This window comes from Geotrypetes seraphini, chromosome 2, assembly GCF_902459505.1.
Source record: "Geotrypetes seraphini chromosome 2, aGeoSer1.1, whole genome shotgun sequence".
Lineage (NCBI taxonomy): Eukaryota > Metazoa > Chordata > Amphibia > Gymnophiona > Dermophiidae > Geotrypetes > Geotrypetes seraphini.
The window spans coordinates 76,064,356-76,084,126 of NC_047085.1; the positions used below are offsets into that span (position 1 = coordinate 76,064,356).

The 19,771-nt window shown below is 40.9% G+C and overlaps 1 protein-coding gene across 1 annotated transcript in view; it reads right to left on the reverse strand.

The window, feature by feature from the left end:
• The window catches only part of TMEM67 (transmembrane protein 67), a 959,807-nt gene that overhangs the window by 645,263 nt on the left and 294,773 nt on the right, over positions 1-19,771 (reverse strand). The window contains exon 12 of the mRNA XM_033932787.1: positions 13,486-13,548. Coding sequence (XP_033788678.1) covers positions 13,486-13,548 — 63 coding nt within the window. The remainder of the gene's footprint in view (positions 1-13,485; positions 13,549-19,771) is intronic.

Consider the following 19,771-nt stretch of genomic DNA (forward strand, 5'->3'; position numbering starts at 1 on the left):
AAGCTCAGTGAATTTGAAGAAAAGGGATTTCCCTAATTTACCTACATACATGACGTCTTTCAACGAGGGGAAAGATAATCTCTGGAGATGGGAGTGGTTCCTGGGGAATGGCGGAGAGCGGATGTGGTCCCTATTCACAAAAGTGGTCAAGAGATGAAACGGGAAACTACAGGCTGGTAACCCTCACTTCGGTTGTTGGAAAAATAATGGAATGTTGCTGAAAGAAAGGATAGTGAACTTCCTAGAATCTAATGGGTTACAGGATATGAGGATGAATAACCAACAGTACAGCAGAAATATTGTCCCCCGATGAAGGCTAGTCAGTAGCTGAAACGCTCTAAAATAGTTTGAGCATCAGATAGTTCACAAACCCACCAACGTTGGTTTTGGGCAGGAAGCCATCAAGATAAGTGTTGCTGTTCTTCTCTAACATACTGAATCACATTTGATATATTGAATGAATCAATTTGAATGTTAGAATTTGTCATTAAATTTATTAGCAAATTGATAAGTTGAATAAAACGACTAAGTTATAACATGATAAGTTGAATTACATAATTTTAAGTTAGGACATTAAATTAAGTTAACAACATACAATATTTTTATTAATTAATTTAAATAAAGACAGGGATAGGCCTTGCACTCTTAGATAATCAATTATTTAATAACTTTTTAACTTAATTAGAGGACATAATTAATAATAAATTTTTTGAGGTAGGAAGGAGGTCTGAAGTAAATGATTATATTACATACATTCAGGATGAAGACTTGAAATAACATCTAAGTTATAAGAGGTCTCTTTACTGAGAATCATGCATCCTTTTTGATACTTCAGCCTCTTAATTTATACTATGGGGTAAACAGGTTAATAAAATGATTGCTCTCTATATGATAAAAAATGGGTTTCAGTGATGATAGATAATAATAATAATTTTTGAAAAAGTAACTAGACACCAATGTGCAGTAAATGAATTTATTGAATTAAATTTTGTACAATTATCCTTCAAAACACCCCTTTTTTTCCCAGATGGTCAAAGGACAGGTTTGTTTTGGCTGCATATCCTGGAATTGCCCCATATCGGCATGAAAGTTGTGTTGTTTCATCTGGAAGAGAGCAAGTTGTCCAATTCCTGCACAACTAAGCTGGTAGATGTGATGATCTCATTCGTTTTCAGCTTCTCCTGAGCACCTAAGAATGGGATGGTATTAAGAAGAAAATTCTCCACAATCAAGTTTTCCAGGCTAAGCCAATGAGGCGCCGAAGTAACCTGTTTTCTTCCAATCCACTTAGAGCCTTGTCTCAAGAGAAAAGTAGTATGATAGTTTTTAAAGTTTGGGAAATTAACACCTCCATTTGCTTTATTGTTCCTCATTTTTTTCAGGCTGATTCAAGGCGATTTGTGGTTTCATAGTGAGCAGAGTTTTGGTTCTACCCTGCCCATAGGTGCACTGACATGATGATAATTGTACAAATATTTCAGATAAAATATTATTTTATTAAAATTCAACAGACAGTCCTGTTTCAAGGCATTCATTTGTACAATGGAGGAACATTACAAGTCAGAGAGTGTAAATGCAACTTCCCTGACATAACGCCCTCAAAATTCTGTTCTGCTAGGTTCACTTAAATATACTAATACATGACGACATTTTACTGCCTGCATTAAATTGATCATGAATACATGATACCATATAAGGCGCTTGTATGCATATTGGGGGAGTATCCATCCCCCTCACACAAGAATTACTAAAAGTTACATTTTAATACTAGTTTATCTAAAAAATAAAAGGTACAGAAGAAACCAGGAAAAAGTATTACAATATAATATACTTAGAGAGGAAAAATTATCCATTCACACAGCTTTAAATCATTTCTCTTTAAAAGTCAAACTACTGCTCCCATGTTACTGAGTCATTTAAGAGCATGCATTGAAAATCCTGTGTCTCAGTGAAAGAAAAGGAGTGGCTAATTCACTCCCACAAACCCTACATTTTCCTATATGCATCCTCCAGTACAATTTTTAGAGGTAATTATATTTCAATCTGAACCCTTGAATAATGAAAGTTCCTACGTTATTAGTTCACTAAAATTTAATTCATCATATATGCATTTTGTATATTTGATTAGAATTTCTAACTTTACCCTGCAAAAAAGGAGAGGGAACCCCCCTCCCCTGGAATGTAATCTCCATAGTAAGAAGAAAAGTCCATCTCTGTAGCAACCAGGTCAAAAGCCAACCCTTATCTCTCCTGCAGGTCTCTGGAGACCAGATTGAACACACATTGAAACAATGGGACTAAGCTACAGCCTATGTGTATCTTCTCTGGTCCTTCAACAGAGCTTATATATTAATTCTAATGACATGAGAGAAGGCCTACTCCTGTTTCCAGTGACCTCAGCACAAAACACACATTTAGGTCAATATATTATCCCCTGTTTGTCTTATCTGATTTGTATTCTGGCTTCTCCAATTGTAATTTTATCTAGCCCTTTAAACCCTCCTCCTTTGCCTTGGATAGGTCCTTATCTTATAGCGGGTCCGCCCATCCCTACTAATTCTAAGGTCTGATTGGCCAATCAGGCCTTAGATTAAGTGGGGATAGGCGGACCCGCTATGCCTAAGGCCTGATTGGTCCAGGCTTCTAGAGCCTGGGCCAATCAGGCCTTAGGCTTTGGCGGGATGGGCCAGGAAGGGGCGGGCCTGCCTCATTTCGACGAGGCGTGCCTGCTTGCTCGACGTGCAAGACCCATCTGTAAGAATATGTTTGGTGGAGTGGGGGTTGTTAGCGCCGGGGTGGGGTGCGTCTTCGGGCAGGAGGGATTGGGCACCCTCCTGCCAGCAACCGATATTGTCGGGGGGGGGGAGATCGGTAATGTCGGGGGGGGGGGCGGTCGGTAGTGTCGGGAGGGTGCGTCTTCGGGCAGGAGGGATTGGGCACCCTCCTCCCAGCGATCGGACAGGCCGCGGCCCGTTATACTTATAGCGGCAGAGAAATCCCTTGCCGCGATAAGTATAGCGGCCGCGTCTACTTACAATGTAGACCAGCATTTTGCTGGCCTACATTTTAAGCTTCTCATCTACTAGGGAGACGCGTAGGGCCGCCTAGGTTCAGCCTAAGGCCCGCCTAAGGCCCTTAGACGAGCTTAGGCATCTTGCGGGTCTCCCTAGGCTCCCGGAGGCGCCTTCAGGCCTGCCTGGGGAGCATTTTTTTTTTTAAAACGTGCATCCCGATTGGCTGATTAGACAGCTGTAGGACGCCTACAGCTGCCTAAAATCGGGATGTACTTTGGAGAATCAGGGCCTATATGTCCAGGGACTCACCCTCATCCAGTATTTTTGTTACCCAAAGAAGCTTATCAGGTTGGATTGACAAGACCTTCCCTTTGTAAAGCAATGCTGGTGGGGATCTCTTAATCTTTCATCATCCAGGAACGTGTCTAATCTGTTCTTAATCAATTTTTCCATGAGTTTACTCACTATTGATGTGAGACTCACTGGTCTATAATTTTCAGCCTCTGACTTACTTCCCTTTTTGTGGAGCAGGATAACGTTGGCGGTTTTCCAGTCTAGGGGTACTTTTCCCTTGCTCAGGTATTCCTGTATAGCCTTAACTATGTGATCACGAAATGTTTTATCTTGCAATAAAGATGATGGTTTCTGTGTATTTTTGGGCCCAGGAGAGTCTAAGGTCAGCAGTACAGCAGCATGGTCTGAGACACTCATCTCTTTAATTTCAGAATGTAGAATGGACTTGACAAGCGAGGGACTAATAAGAAAATAATCAATCCTCGAATAGGAGGAGTGAGGTGCAGAGAAGAAGGTGTAGTCACGATCTTCCATATGGGTGATACGTTAAGGGTTAACTAGCTTGAATTGGGCAATGTCTTGTAAGCTATGCCAAGCTTTGGTCTTCCTATACGTGTATAATGATTTCTTATTTTTGAGTAGATCTTGAACTAGATTGAAGTCACCACCAATCACATAGTGGGAATCCTGGTAACTATTAAGCTTAGTGGCAAGATCAGCAAAAAACTCACAATCATCAATATTGGGACCATAAATGTTTAAGAAGTCAATTTCAGTACAGTTAACACTGAGCCTGACAGAGACCCATCTCCCCTGCTTGTCAGTGTCATGGGAGACAACCTATAGCCCCCCAGTTTTTCTAATGAAGGTAAGAACACCATTTTTTTCCCCAATGGCAGGTGAAAAAAGTGGCGGGAAGGCCCATGGCAAAGATAGTTTTTTAGAGGCCTCAGTGTCTAAATGTGTTTCCTATACGAATATCACATCAGCTGACAGGTTGGAAAGGTAATTCAAGATTTTCTTTGATTTAATTGGATTATTTAATCCCTTAATAATGAGGGTAGAGCATACTAGTGGCATGGGAGAGAAAAGAAAATAGTACTAAATCAGATGTATCATAAAAAATGAGTAGAAAATAAGCATACAATATAAATACATAAAGAAAAGTAGCTGAACGGTCAAAAACCTGGAGCCTGTTTTTTTATATGAAAATAAGAATAAATAAGAATTAGCTAAGCGGTCCTTTACCCCTGAAGGGAGTATATGAAAAACTGACAACAGGTCACCTAAATAATTAGGAGTTATCAAAATGAATAATAATGCAACTCAATAAAGGACATCAGTATGAGCCTTAAATAGGTAACGTGCAGTGTATAGGCTCAGGCTATTTCTCATAGATGACTAGCACCAGAACCTCAGTCCAAATGAGAATCGCCTCATACATCATTAAGTCCTTTTAGAGTGACCAAGAGGTAAATAATTGTGTAGTGCTGGAGTAGGAAAAAAACTTATTAAAACATTATCATCAGAGGAAGAATCTCAATAGATAATTAAAAATAGAAAAACTCCCAAAAACATCACAATGTGAAAAAGTGCTTGAAAGTGCTTAGTGCTTAAAGGAGAAAGAAAAAAGGAAAAAACATTAAAAAAATGCTAAGACTGTGAACACTCCTATCGAGTAAAAAGCTATATAAATAATATAAAAAATTCATAAAAACTCGAAGTTCATGACATCATGTAAAGTTCATAACATTGTGTAACAGGTGTAGCACCAAACAATCAAAGCACCACAGAGTCCTAGCACCATATAATTAAAACGTCCAATAAATTATAGCACCATATCATTATAGCACCATATAATTGTAGCACCTGAAAAATTGAGCACCATAAACTCAAGCCGGCGCTTAATCAGTACTTAGCTGGATTTAGGTAGGAGAACACATATTGCATTGCCAGATAGAATCAGTATACAGTACCAAAAATTCACAAATCTTTAAATTCTCCCCCAGGTAGACCCATTGTCTCTCTCAAGAATACCATCCTGGAACCTTATCCCAATTTTTGGATTTTTTTTCTCCAACCTTTTGTCAGTAAAACCAGTTCTTACATTAAAGATACTACGCATTTTCTTTCTAAATTACAAATTCTGAAATTACCTACTCCTGATGTAATTCTGGTAACCCTTGATGTTGTTGCCTTATACAGTAGCATTCCTCAGGATCAAGCTTTAAATATTGTCCAAAGAACCCTTGACCAACGAGATGCCCCGTGTAGAGTCTCCACTCCTTTTTTAATGAGTTTAGCCAAACTAGTGCTTACAAGAAATTATTTTAGATTTGACCACCACTTTTATCAACAACTCCAGGGAGTGGCTATGGGCACCACTGCGGCTCCTAGCATTGCCAACCTATTCATGGCTCAATTTGAGGAAGAATTTCTATACAATAATATTCAATTCCAACATGTATTAGGATGGATGTGCTTCATTGACGACATCTTTATCATTTGGACTGAGTCATCTGTCCAACTCCAAATTTTTGTAAACTGGTTAAATTCACTTTCAAATTATTTACATTTTACTGTGCATAGTCACAGACATTGTATTACATTTTTGGACATCACTGTTATTTTGGAAGATGGTTTATTATCTACTAAAGTCCATCATAAACCTACAGAAAAAAACAACTTTCTAGCGTTTACAAGCTGTCATCCCAGAAGATTAAAAGCAGCTATACCTATTGGACAATTCTTGCGCATCAGGCGCATTTGCGCTTCTGATGAAGATTTTAAGAAGGAAGCTAAGATTTTACAACAAAAATTCTTGGCCAGAGGCTATCCAAAAGATGTTATTCGTAAAGCTTACCTTCAAGCCTGGCATGCGAACAGGGCATTAATGCTTTCAAATACCATCAGAGAAAGTTCTACCAACCAAATTTGTGTGTTGTCACATTCCACTAATTCCCATGCTGTTGCTGCCAGCATTAAATCTCACTGGCATGTTCTTCGTCTTCATCAAATTTTTGAGGAAAACCCCTGTATAGCTTTTACTAGAGGTAAAAATCTTTCCGAGCACCTAGTTTCTTCGGATTTCCAACCGAAACATCATTACCAACATGGCACAGGATAACCAATGGGTTCATCCAATAACAAATAGAGCCTATTATTTGAAATCTTATACCTCGTGCGAATCCAAATTTCTGATATATGTTATTTCCTGCCCTTGTGGTTTAATATATATAGGCTGCACCATACGTAGTATCAAAGTCAGATTCATTGAACACTGCAGTTGTCATATTACAAAAAAACTTTCTGCCCCGATGGTGTCTCACAATAACACTTACCAACATGAATTTTCCCAGTTACGTTGGTTTATCCTGGAACAAATCCATTCTAATTTTAATGGGGACAGATACACCTATCTTCTCCAGTGAGAAAATTACTGGATCTTTCATTTAAAATCACATTTTCCATTGGGTCTCAACAAAAATGTGGATAAATGTTTCACTGGTTGATTCTATTTTTTCCCATCTCATTTAATCATTTCATTGTTTGATTTTTCATGTTTTTACGTTGTGGCAAGTACGTTGCTCTCGCGAGATCTCCTGGGCTTACTAAACTCCTGAGACGCCATTGTGATTTCCTCCCTGAGCGTTTCATTACCCATTCATGTCTTGGGATACGGTGCAGGCAGCAGTGAATGTGACTCCTGCCACCTTATTTTTGAAAGTTTGTCTTTAAATATATTTTCGTGGAAGACAGCCTGTTTTACTGGTATTCTCGCTCCTGACGAAGGATCCGAAACAGGGCTCTGTCGAGTGGTGATTCTATCTGGCAAGGCAATATGTGTTCTCCTACCTAAATCCAGCTAAGTACTGATTAAGCACCGGCTTGAGTTTATGGTGCTCAATTTTTCAGGTGCTACAGTTATATGGTGCTATAATGATATGGTGCTATAATTTATTGGACGTTTTAATTATATGGTGCTAGGACTCTATGGTGCTTTGATTGTTTGGTGCTACGCCTGTTACACAATGTTATGAACTTTACATGATGTCATGAACTTCGAGTTTTTATGAATTTTTGATGTTATTTATATAGCTTTTTACTCGATAGGAGTGTTCACAGTCTTAGCATTTTTTTATGTTTTTTCCTTTTTTCTTTCTCCTTTAAGCACTAAGCACTTTCAAGCACTTTTTCACATTGTGATGTTTTTGGGAGTTTTTCTATTTTTAATTATCTATTGAGATTCTTCCCCTGATGATAATGTTTTAATAAGTTTTTTTCCTACTCCAGCACTACACAATTATTTACCTCTTGGTCACTCTAAAAGGACTTAATGATGTATGAGGCGATTCTCATTTGGACTGAGGTTCTGGTGCTAGTCACCTATGAGAAATAGCCTGAGCCTATACACTGCACGTTACCTATTTAAGGCTCATACTCCCTTAGGGTTATATATCCTTTTTTTATATGAAAAAACAGAAGAATATAAGCAGTGCCTCTGCTGGGTCAGACCAGACATGCCCTGCAGCAAACTCACGCGGCGGCCCATCAGGTCCAGGACCTGCATATTAATCCTCTATCTATACCCTTCAATCCCCTTTTCCTCCAGGAAAACATCTAATCCTTTCTTGAAACCCAATACTGTACTCTGTCCTACCACACCCTCTGGAAGCGCATTCCAGGTGTCCACCATCCTCTGGGTGAAGAACTTCCTAGCATTGGTTCTGAATCTGTCCCCTTTTAATTTATCCGAATGCCCTCTTGATCTTGTAGTCTTCGAAGGAGTGCATAGCTATATGGCTTAATACGGGTCAGTGAGCCATGGGCACACATAAAGCAGAAGCTGTGGTAGCAAAACCTGCAAGAGAACAAGTAAATAACACCTTGCATAACAGAAACATAGTGAAATGCAGTACAGCTTATATTGAGGCATAATCACAGGCAGAGTGAGTATATCAGCACAGTATAGCAGAATATGCAGTAATACAAATTAAAACAGCAATCAGCCAGAATACTTAACAGGTACAATCAATTGTACTGGGTGCAATTTGTTCAAGATATTCGGCGAGGTCAGAAGGGTTAGTGAAGTCCTTGGTACTGTTATTGTAGGTGACGTGCAGACAGGCTGGGTACATCATACCAAGTCTCACCCCTAACTGCCTTAGTTTAGGTCTGTATTCAAGTAGCATTTTTCTCATCTTAGCAGTATGTTTTCCCAGGTCAAGGACAAATAGCAGGGTATTCCCCTCAAACTTTATTGGGGCCTTACACGTGCCTGTTGCATGATGGGTAGGACTTGGGAGTAGCGTAGCAAATGCACTACTGTGGGTCTGGGATACTTGCTGGCACCATTAGGCAGTGAATTCGAAGGGACCCTGTGTGCTCTGTCAATTTCAATGGGGAGATCAAAGGTAAGATCTAACAGCTTGGGAAGTATGTTAGCTAACAAATCGATCATGCTCTGTCCCTCCCGCACATCCGGAAGGCCCAGGATCCTGAAATTGTTACAATGTGCTCTGTTGTTAAAATCCTCAAGTTGCATTTCCATCTGCCTCGTAAGATCCTTTATGTTTTCTGCAGTTAAAAGTTTTGTAGCCATTTCAGCAGCCTTAGTTTTAATTTCGTCAAGCTCTGATTTAAAGGCAGCCAGCTCAGACTTAATTTCCTCTGTGTCCTGTTTGATTTCAGACCGCATGGCCTGAATCTCCTCTATAATGGTCTGAGTGTTTTCCTCCTCTGCCTTACTTCCAGATGATTTATGTGGTGAGACCGGATCAGTGTTTCTCTGTTTGCCTGGTTTATTGGCAGCCATCACCTGCGGCAGCTTTCTATTCAAAAAGGAAGTAGCTTTGAGCAGTTAAAAAGCAAGGTTTTTGATTCTTTAATGTTGTTTTGCAGGAGCCTCAGCTCTAAGCATCCACCATGTTTGGTGCTCATCAGCTCTCCTCCTCAGGTTTTCAAAGAGGTCAAGGCAGATGACTTTATGCAATGTCACCTCAGTAACAACTATATAAAAATAGACAAATATACCCCCTCCCTTTTTACTAAACCGCGATAACGTTTTTTAGCGCAGGGAGCTGCGCTGAATGCCCTGCGCTGCTCTCGATGCTCATAGGCTCCCTGCGCTAAAAACCGCTATTGTGGTTTAGTAAAAGGGGGCCATAGTGCAAAATATAGACAGCAGATATAAATTCTCAAAACGGACACATTTTGATCACTAAATTGAAAATAAAGTCATTTTTCCTACCTTTGTTGTCTGGTAATTTCATCAGTCTTCTGACTGTGCATCCAATATTTCTTCCCTTCTTTCAGCCTCCTGTATGCTTCCTCTCCTCCAGACCTCATTCCCTCCCCAACTTTTTATTTCTTTCACCCTGCCCCCTTCTTTATTTCTCTTTCCATGACCTCTTTCTTTCTGTATGTCTATCTTTCTCTCTCCATGCCCCATTTCTTTCTTTCTTTCTCCATGCCCCCTTTCTTTCTGTCTGTATTTCTCTCTCCATGCTCCCTTTCTGTCTGTCTCCCATCTTCCTTCTTTCTTTCTGTCTCCCTGTCCCCCCTTTCTTTCTTTCTTTCTCCCTAACCTCCCCTAAGCCACCACCATTGGGGAATAGGCCGCCACCGCCGCTGGGGAATAGACTGCTACTGCCGCCATCGGGAACAGGCCGCCGCCGAGTTCTGAGCTCTCCCTGCTTCCCTTCCCCGTAAAGAGGATGTTGAAGTGCCGGGCCAACCAACCTTCGCCACCCGATGTCAATTTTAATGTCAGAAAGGAAGTTCCTGGCAAGCCAGGCAGTGATTGGCTGGCCCAGAACTTCTTCTCCGACGTCGAAATTGACGTTGGGTGGCGAAGGTTGGTCGGCCCGGCACTTCAGCGTCCTCTTTACAGGGAATGGAAGCAGGTTGGGCACCCCTGCTCTAGCTAGCTGAGCCGCGAGCCACACTCAAGTGGCTAAAGAGCCGCATGCGGCTCACATGCCGCAGTTTGCCGACCACTGCCCTAGAGGAAAGGAGGGACAGGGGAGATATGATTCAGATGTTTAATATACTTGAAATGTATTAATGTAGAACAAAATATTTTCAAGAGAAAGGAAAATGGTAACACCAGAGGGCATAATTTGAGGCTGAGGGATGGGAGACTCAAGAGCAACGTAAGGAAATTCTTCTTTACGGAGAGGGTGGTAGATGCCTGGAATGCACTTTCAAGAGGTGGTGGAGAGGAATATAATTAATTGCATGTGGTTTATGTATAAATTTATTTTAAAAACTTGCTATATCAAAAGGTCAAGTAATGTACAGTCTAAAATTAAAAAGAAAAAGAAACTCCAAATTTTAACTAAAAGGATAGATACAAAAACACCATACAGCAGTCACACATACACAAAGACAAAATAATAGTCTGCTATTACTCTGTATTAGGTCATAAACAAATAAAATCAAGATAACTCACAATAAAAAAAAAATAGCTGGACATTAAAAGCACTTGTAAAAAAAGCACATAAAAAAAGTTTAGAAGAGCCTATATCACTAAAAGAATTAGAAACAGCGTTGAAATCTCTTAGAGTTGGATCCGCTCCAGGTGGGGATGGTTTTACTGTGGAATTTTATAAATCTTTCCAAATTTCTTTATTACCCCATTTACTAAATTTATATCAGTTTCAATTAAATAATGGTTGTATTACAGGTACTATGGCAGAATCTTTGACTATTGTTTTGCCAAAGCCAAATAAAGATCCCACTTTGGTCTCAAATTACAGGCCTATATCTTTAATTAATGTGGATGGAAAATTATTAGCTAAAACATTGGCATTGAGGTTAGCTAAGGCTTTCCCTTTTATCATTGATGTACATCAAACTGGATTCGTTGCGAACAGACATTCGTCTAGTAATACAAGATTGGCTTTTCACACATTAAATTTAACAAAAAACTTGAATGAACCTGCTTTCACTGTATCTTTAGATGCGGAAAAAGCATTTGATAGAGTGGAATGGACATTCATGTATCAGGCGTTGGATTGGTTTGGTATAGGTTCTGGATTCATTCAAATGATTCAAACTTTGTATAGCTCTCCTATAGCAAGATTATATATTAATAACAATTTATCAGAACGTTTTACTTTGCATAGGGGAGTTAGACAGGGATGTCCTTTGTCTCCTTTGCTTTTTGATATTGTTTTAGAATCCTTATTGTTAGCGATTCAACAGACAAAGGAGATACAGGGTATTCCTCGTAAATAATGAGAATATAAACTCTCTGTATATGCAGATGATATTTTACTTTATTTGAGAAATCCTACCACTACCATTCCTTGCCTGTTAGATTTGATAGAGAGTTTTGGAAAATTCTCAGGACATAAAATAAATTGGAATAAGTCTGAAATTCTTCCTCTCAATGTGCATTGTATAAAAAGCATGTTTGATACATTCTCTTTTATATGGAAGGAAGATGGATTAAAATATTTAGGAATCTGGATTAAAAACACGATAGATGACACTGTAAAAGAGAATGAAAAACTTTTATTAAAGAAGGTAACATAATTGTGTGAACAATGGAATCCTTTACATTTATCTTGGTGGGGGAGAGTTCAAACTGTTAAAATGATGATATTGCCTGTGGTTTGTTATCAAATGGGAATGATTCTGGTGTTTTTTCAGGGGTCTTTTTATAAAAAATTGAATTCTATTCTTACTAAATTTATTTGGCTTGGTAAAACTCTTAGAATTGCTCTAGTATCTTTACAAAAACCAATTAAGGAGGGTGGGGTAAATTTCCCCAATTTTTATAGGTACCATCAAGTCTATATTTTATGTCAAGGTATGTATTGAGTCCTCCCTGATCTCATTGAACATACTCCAGATTGGCTATATTTGGAATGGAGACTCATGTTTCCATTACATCTTTGTCATGTTCTTAGTATCAAGATGCCCAGGTTTATATAAGGATAACAATTCTAATGGATACTTGGAAAACCTTACGATTTGTTAACAACTTAACAGCTATTCCTATTAGTAAATCAACAAATCAAACCATATGGCTAAACCCCAAGATTCAAATTGGCGGTTTTAAGATCATCTGGAAGCATTGGATGATTGCAGGAATACGGACTTTAAATGATGTTATTTCAAATGGTAAACTGCTTGATTTTACACAATTGCAACATAAATTTGGTCTTAATAAATCACAAAGTTTTAGGTGGTTGCAACTGAAGCAGGCCATTCAGGTAGGGTTCCCTGAATGGAAAAGTCTTAATACACAGTACAGTCTGGAATTTTTATGCTTTCAGGTGGACTTTCTGGGTCACCAGGCCGCACAGTGGTATAAAAGTATTAGTGAATCTGTTAAAAAAAAAAAGCCTAAAAATGGTCTTAGGGATATTTGGAACATTGAGATTTCAGCATCTCAATGGCCACAAATTTGGTCTTGGAGGATGAGATGTACATTGTCTGCATCTATGAGACAAACATGGTTTTTTCTTTTATATAGAGCATTTTGGACCCCTGTTAGATTACAAAAGTTAAAAAGTTCAAAGTCTAATAGATGCTGGCATTGTAATCTTGCAGTAGGGACTTTAGATCATCTTTTGTTTCATTGTCCCTTTATTTTAGCCTTTTGGAACTCAATATGGGATCAAGTAAATTGTTTATTGGAAAACCATGTGGCATTGTCTTATGATACAGTATTATTTGGAATGTCTATGAGAAAAAAGAGTCAGATATCTTCGCATAATAACATCCTTATGGAGTCGCCATGCAACATATTACTAATAATTGGAAAGATCACAGCAGACTCAATTTTAATTTTTGGTGGAATTCATTATGTCACGTACAAAATGGAAAGATCATTAGCTATACAACATGAAAATTATAAGAAATATATTAAAATTTGGGAGCCATTATCATCCTTTTGTAATGATTAAACGCCATTTTTCTTTTGAAGTATACACCAGTTATTATAGGGAGGGGGGATATTATTATTATTTTTTTTTATTGTTCAGTTTAGAAAATATTAATGGGTTTGATAGGTGGGGTGAGGGTTAAATATTTGTATTATAAGATATAATAGTAAAAATATCAAATGATGTATACAATGTTACTGATTTGATATTTGTACACTTGATGAAAGTTTGAAAATGAATAAAGATTTTTTTTAAAAAAAAGCACTTGTAAAACTCACCAAACAAGCAGCAGCTGAAGCTTGCAAATTTTCTGAAAACCATGCTGACTGGACTGATATACCCTAAAAAGAAAAAGAATCCACAAAGTGCTATTAATAGACAACTACATAACAGAGTAGCAGAACAGAAAACAGAAACATGTTCTGATCATGTATCATTATTCAAATCAACAGGCAAAATATTACTTGTCTTCAACTATTGATTTCTTGCTGTTTAAATAAAAAATTCTTAATTTAGAATTTTTTTAGTAGAATTTAATGGCGTCAAATATCTACCTTTCATATTTTATTTCCAAATACTTGCCTGATTTTATTTTAAAGATATTAATGTCATCTCTTTCTCTTCTGAATATTAAACTCAATCTTTTGCCACCCTATTGTAGTTATAAGCAGCTGATTTACCTCAGACTGAGTATGTATTCAGGAGGAAGGTGAACATAAAAAATCTAACCATGTTCAAATGGGCAATCTCCAATCTGAAGGAAGAAATGTTTTTAATTAAATTTTAAGATAGAAAATTTATTCAAAATGTTATTAATTTCCCAAATATAGAAACATGATGGCAGATAAAGGCCAGTGTGCCCATCCACAGCATCCACTATCTCCTCTTCTCCATAAGAGATCCCACATGTCTGTCCCACGCTTTCTTGAATTCAGACACAGTCTTTGTCTCTACCACCTCTACCAGAAGAATATTCCACACTAGTGTTTAAGCCCGTTACATTAACGGGTGCTAGAGTAGATGTCTGTCTGTCTGGGGGGGCTTTCTTTGTCTCTCTCTCCTTGGACATTGTCTGTCTGTCATTCTTTCTGTCTGTCTCTCTCCCTGGCCCCCTGCCTGTCTGTATGTCTCTGTTGCACCATGCCTGCCTGTCTCTCTGTAGCTCCCTTCTGTTTCCTTCCCCCTCCCAGAGCAAAGCATGATTGATGTCTGCCCCCCAGCACACCCCTCCCCCCCAAAGCAGCCCCCTTTCCCTCTCCCCCTCCACTTACCAGCATGGGATACATGATTGCTGTTTGCCTCCCAGCACACCCCCTCCCCCCAAAGCAGCCCCCCTGTTATGCCATGCCTGCCTGCTCCATGGCTCCCTTCTGTTCCTCCCCTCCCAGAGCAAAGCATGATTGCTCTCTGCCCCTTAGCACACCCCTCCCCCCAAAAGCAGCCCCCTTTCCCTCTCCCCCAGCCCCCTGTTGTGCCATGCCTGCCTGCTCCATGGACCCATTGGAGACAGACACCATTCCCCTATGTCAAACATCTGCCAACTGAGAAAGTTGGCCTGCATGTTTTCTACTCCTACTATGTGCACAGCCGAAAGAGCCTGCAGATGAGCTTCTACCCACTGGAAGGGGAATTGAGCTTTTAGTGGCAATGGGGCACTCCTGGTGACTTCTTGCCTGTTGACATAGGCCACCACTGTTGCATTGTCCATGAAGACTCTGACTGCCTTGCCTTCCAGAGTCTTCTCCAGTGCCTGAAACACTAGTCGAAAGGCTCCAAGTTCCAAGCAATTTATGGACCACTTCTGTTGAGCCAGTGTCAACAACCCTGCACTGGGTGACCATTATAATGACCATCCCAGCCTTAAAGGCTGGCATCGGTTGTTAATATCTGCCAGGAGAAAATGTGAAGAGGCATGCCCCTGGAGAGGGCAGCCATCTGCAATCATCACCGCATGCTGGTCTTTGCTACCAGCAACCATGGGAGCAGTTACAGAAGCGAGTCTGTCTGAGGAGACCAGCAAGAGAGGAGGGAGAGGTCTCATGTGTGCTCTCACCCAAGGGACCACCTCTATGGTTGCTGACATTGACTCCAAGACCTGCAAGTAGTGCAACGCTGTGGGTGACAGTCTCTGCAGCAGATCTGAAATCTGCTTCTGGAGCTTCAGTCTGTGTGGCTCTTGAAGAAAAACCTAGCCCAAAGCCATGTCGAACAAGACTCCCAGGTACTTCAGCAGGCTCTTCTTCAAGTTGATAAAGAACATAAGAACATAAGCATTGCCTCTGCCGAGTCAGACCATAGGTCCATCGTGCCCAGCAGTCCACTCCCGCGGCGGCCCCCCAAGTCAATGACCTGTAAGTGATCCTTTACTAAGACATTTTATCCTGTATAGTACCCCTCTAATTATACTCTTCAATCTCCTTTTCCTTCAGGAACTCGTCCAATCCCTTTCTGAAACCCAAAATCGTACTCTGCTCTATCACCTCCTCTGGAAGCGCATTCCAGGTATCCACCACCCTCTGAGTGAAGAATAACTTCCTAGCATTTGTTCTGAATCTATCTCTCTTCAATTTTTTTGAATGCCCTCTTGTTCTTGTTGCTCCCACCAGTCTGAAGAATCTGTCCCTCTCTACCTTCTCTATACCCTTCATGATCTTGTAAGTTTCTATCATGTCTCCTCTAAGTCTCCGCTTTTCCAGAGAAAAGAGCCCCAGCTTCTCCAGCCTTTCAGCATATGAAAGGTTTTCCATGCCCTTTATCATTCTTGTTGCTCTTCTCTGGACCCTCTCGAGTATCGACATATCCTTCTTAAGGTACGGCAACCAGTCTTGGAGGAGTTGTACCACTCTCAAAACTATTCATTCACCTTCCTCCTTGGACAAAGCTCTGATGAGCCAATGATCCAAGTATGGGTGCACTTGGATCCCAGCCTTGTGGAGGTGCACTTCTGCCACTACCACCATCATCTTGGTAAAGGTGCGAGGTGCCAAAGGGGAGCACAGAGAACTGAAAATGCTGGCTTAGTACATGGCCAAGAAAATGGGAATATGAAGATAGGCTTCTGTCAAGTCGAGGGAAGTGAGGAATTCCTCCGGCACTACTGCCACTATGATTGACTGGTCTCCATGCGGAAGTGTGGCACATTTAGAGCCACATTGACAGACTTGAGGTCTAAAATTGGTCTCCAGTCTTCTGAGTCATTCTTTAGAACAGGGGTGTCAAACTCAAATCATATAAGGGGCCGAAATCTAAAACACAGAATAAGTCGTTGGCCAGATTTTTTATTAAGATACTTACCCCCTCCTTTGCTGACGCACAGTGTGGGCCCCAGCACCGGTGGCGGCTCCGACGCTCACAAGATTTCTGTGAGTGTCGGATCAATCGCTGCTGCCGATGTCAAAACCCACACTGCGCACTAGCAAAGGAAGGGATTAGTCTTAGTACAAATATAGGGATACAACCTCTCCAACCTCATGCTGGCTACATAATAAATAAAAAAGACTTTTCCTCTTTTAGGTCCTAGTTCACGCTTGCTGTCTAACACCAGCTCCGGCAGGATACACATTTCAAATTTGACATACTGTAATCACAAAATAGAAAATATACAGTGGAGCCTCGGTTTGCGAGTAACGCGGTTTGTAAGTGTTTTGCAAGACAAGCAAAACACTCAGCAAACTTTTGTCTGGCAAACCGAGCACCGCCCCAATAAACGAGCTCTCAACAATGGTGGGTACCTGCCTTTGAGTGCTGCAGCGCTTTCAGCGTGGTGGCTTCCTTCTCTTGGGGTCCCCGTGCAGATGCCCTCCCACATGCCCTCTCACTTCGGCTGAGGCCTCTGACGTCTGTCAGCACCTCCCGGCTCCCGATCCAAGCCAGCCACTCCCTGACAACACGCTCACCACGTACAAGCACGCAGGAAGGGCCACATAAAAAGGCCAGACAGGCTGGATTCGGCCCGCGGGTCTTGTGTTTGACACATGTGCTTTACAATGATAAAGTATATGGAGTATCTGCCCAAGAGGTCCAGTATCCTTTGCACCATTGCCCTGACTCTGAGGGCTCTCTCCAGACGGCCGAATGGAGAATCTACAAAGTGGTCTGGAAGAAGGGGAGTTCAGCCCCTGTCATGGCATTACTGTAATTTCTTAAGAGGCTGCAGAGAAGTGAGAATTTGAGACCTGCTGTATCCTACCTCCACTGGACCTCTAACATGATCCCTGAAAGGACCGCTGTGTAACTTGGCTTGCTGTAAAAGAACAGAATCTTTGATAACCTCAAAAATTACCTCTTCCTGGAACCCGAACCATCTGGGATCTGCTGTCTGGTAAGGCCTTGGGGCAACAGTCCGCAACGCTTGCCATCAGGACTCCAAACTCTTGCCAATAATTTCACATGTGAGTCATATCCACAGAGCCCCAGGTACAGATGCTTACTAGTGTGTGTAGCACTTTAAAAGTTAAAGAGAGTGTCTCACTGTGCATGTGCGGGTGCCTTCCTACCAACCTCACAAGCACAGGACCCAGCAGTACCATATATAACTAAAATTATAGAATTCAATTCCTAGGGGAGATGGGAGGGTATGTGAAATTATTAGCCTGCTGTCCTCAGAGAACATCTGCTACAGGTAAGGGAAAATTAGGTTCTTACCATGATAAACTTTTTTCTAGAAGAAAGGCATATGTCTTGAACCAGTGGGTTATTCACCTCTAATTGCGAGTTCAATGGAAGGCATCATAAATTTTTTTCCTGGCTCCATCTTCTGTGATGTAGCTCCTTAGTTCATACCAAAGTACTATAAGAGGAGAAATAAAATAGAGGGGCATGGGAAACTTCCTGTCAAAGCCAAATCTACTCTGCTCTTAACCGATTACAATTAAAGAAACCAAATGGACCATAACAAAATAACAAGGTGGAACCGAACAAGCCACCTAAGTGCAACCTGCACTAACACTTATGTAATTCTCACAGTCTCTCTTTCATCATTAAACGTTTTTTCACCAATTTTGGTCCTATAATTCATAAACTCATTTCATGTAGTCTTGCATCCGTATGACTTCCAAAAACCTGGAAAGAAGCTCTTATTCATCCAATCATTAAAGATCTGAAATCAAATCATAACGACTGTTTAAATTTTCGTCCTATCGCCAATATTCCTTTTTTAGTAAAACTAACCGAGAATGTTGTATTAAACCAATTACAGTGGAATCTTGGTTTGCGAGCATAATTCGTTCCAGTATTCGTATATCAAAGCAACTTTCCCCATAGAACTGAATGGAAATGCGGGCGATTCACTCCACATCCCAACCCCCCCCCACGAGGCTACTGGCGCACTTCCATCCCACCACATCCCTAAAAGACCCCCCCGAAGGCCACTGGGGTGCTTCCACCCCACCCAAAAAAAAAAACCCACCCCCAACGCCACTGGCCCGCTTCCACCCCACCCCCGGGAACCGGCTTTGCCCACCTCAACCCCGAAAACCGGCATCACTCCCCTGCCCGCCCATACCTTTACCGCAATCTGGCAGTGGCATGCAGCACCAATCCACAGGACGTGCTGGTGCCGAAAGAGCCTGCCTCCTGCTTCTGATCTCTGCTGGGCCTTGAGCATCTGCGCATGCTCATGGTCTTCTGGCTCCCACTCTCTCCAAGATTCTAATGAAACCAAGAATCTCATTAGAATCTCGGAGAGAGCGGGAGCCAGAAGGCTTTGAGCATTCGCAGATGTTCAAGGCCCAGCAGAGATCAGCAGCAGGCGGCAGGATCTTTTGGCACTGGCATATCCTGTGGGTTGGTGCTGCATGATGGTGCCCAATCGCGGTAAGGGTTTGGGTGGGTGGACGGCAATGCTGGGGCGGGGCGATGCCGGTTCTCGGGAGTGGGGGCTCACATATCGAGTCAACGCTCGGTTTGTGATGCAAGATTTGCGAGTGTTTTGCTCATCTTGCAAAACACTCGCAAACCAAGGTTCGACTGTATCAGAATTCATTGAAAAGACCAAAGCTCTTCACCCAAATCAAACAGGTTTTCAACAGAATCATTCAACCGAACACTCCATGATCGGTCTAATATCTGCAATTATCTACTTTCTAGACCCTCACCAATCTGTTCTTCTTATTTCCCTAGATCTTTCTGCAGCATTTGATACCATTTATCATCACCTTCTACTAAACAGACTCATCTATCAGACTTAACAAATCAAGTTCTATCTTGGTTTCAGTCCTACTTTTCAAACCGAACTTCCAAAATTACATTTAATAAACAACATTATCCAAATCTTATCCAAACCACTATGGCATTCCCCAAGGTTCCATATTGTCACCGCTATTATTCAACATCTTCTTGGCCCCTTTATTAACACTCTGCCAATCAATTGGATTTACGGTTTTCACTTACGCGGATGATTTACAGCTTATCCATCCATTTCACACAAATACAACAGTAGATATTTCCAATCTTAATCAGAAACTGGTCAAAATTTGTCAATGGCTTAGCAAAAACATGTTATCATTGAATGTCACAAAAACAAAATCCGTGTTCTTTCCCTGGAGAGACGGTATAAAAATCGCA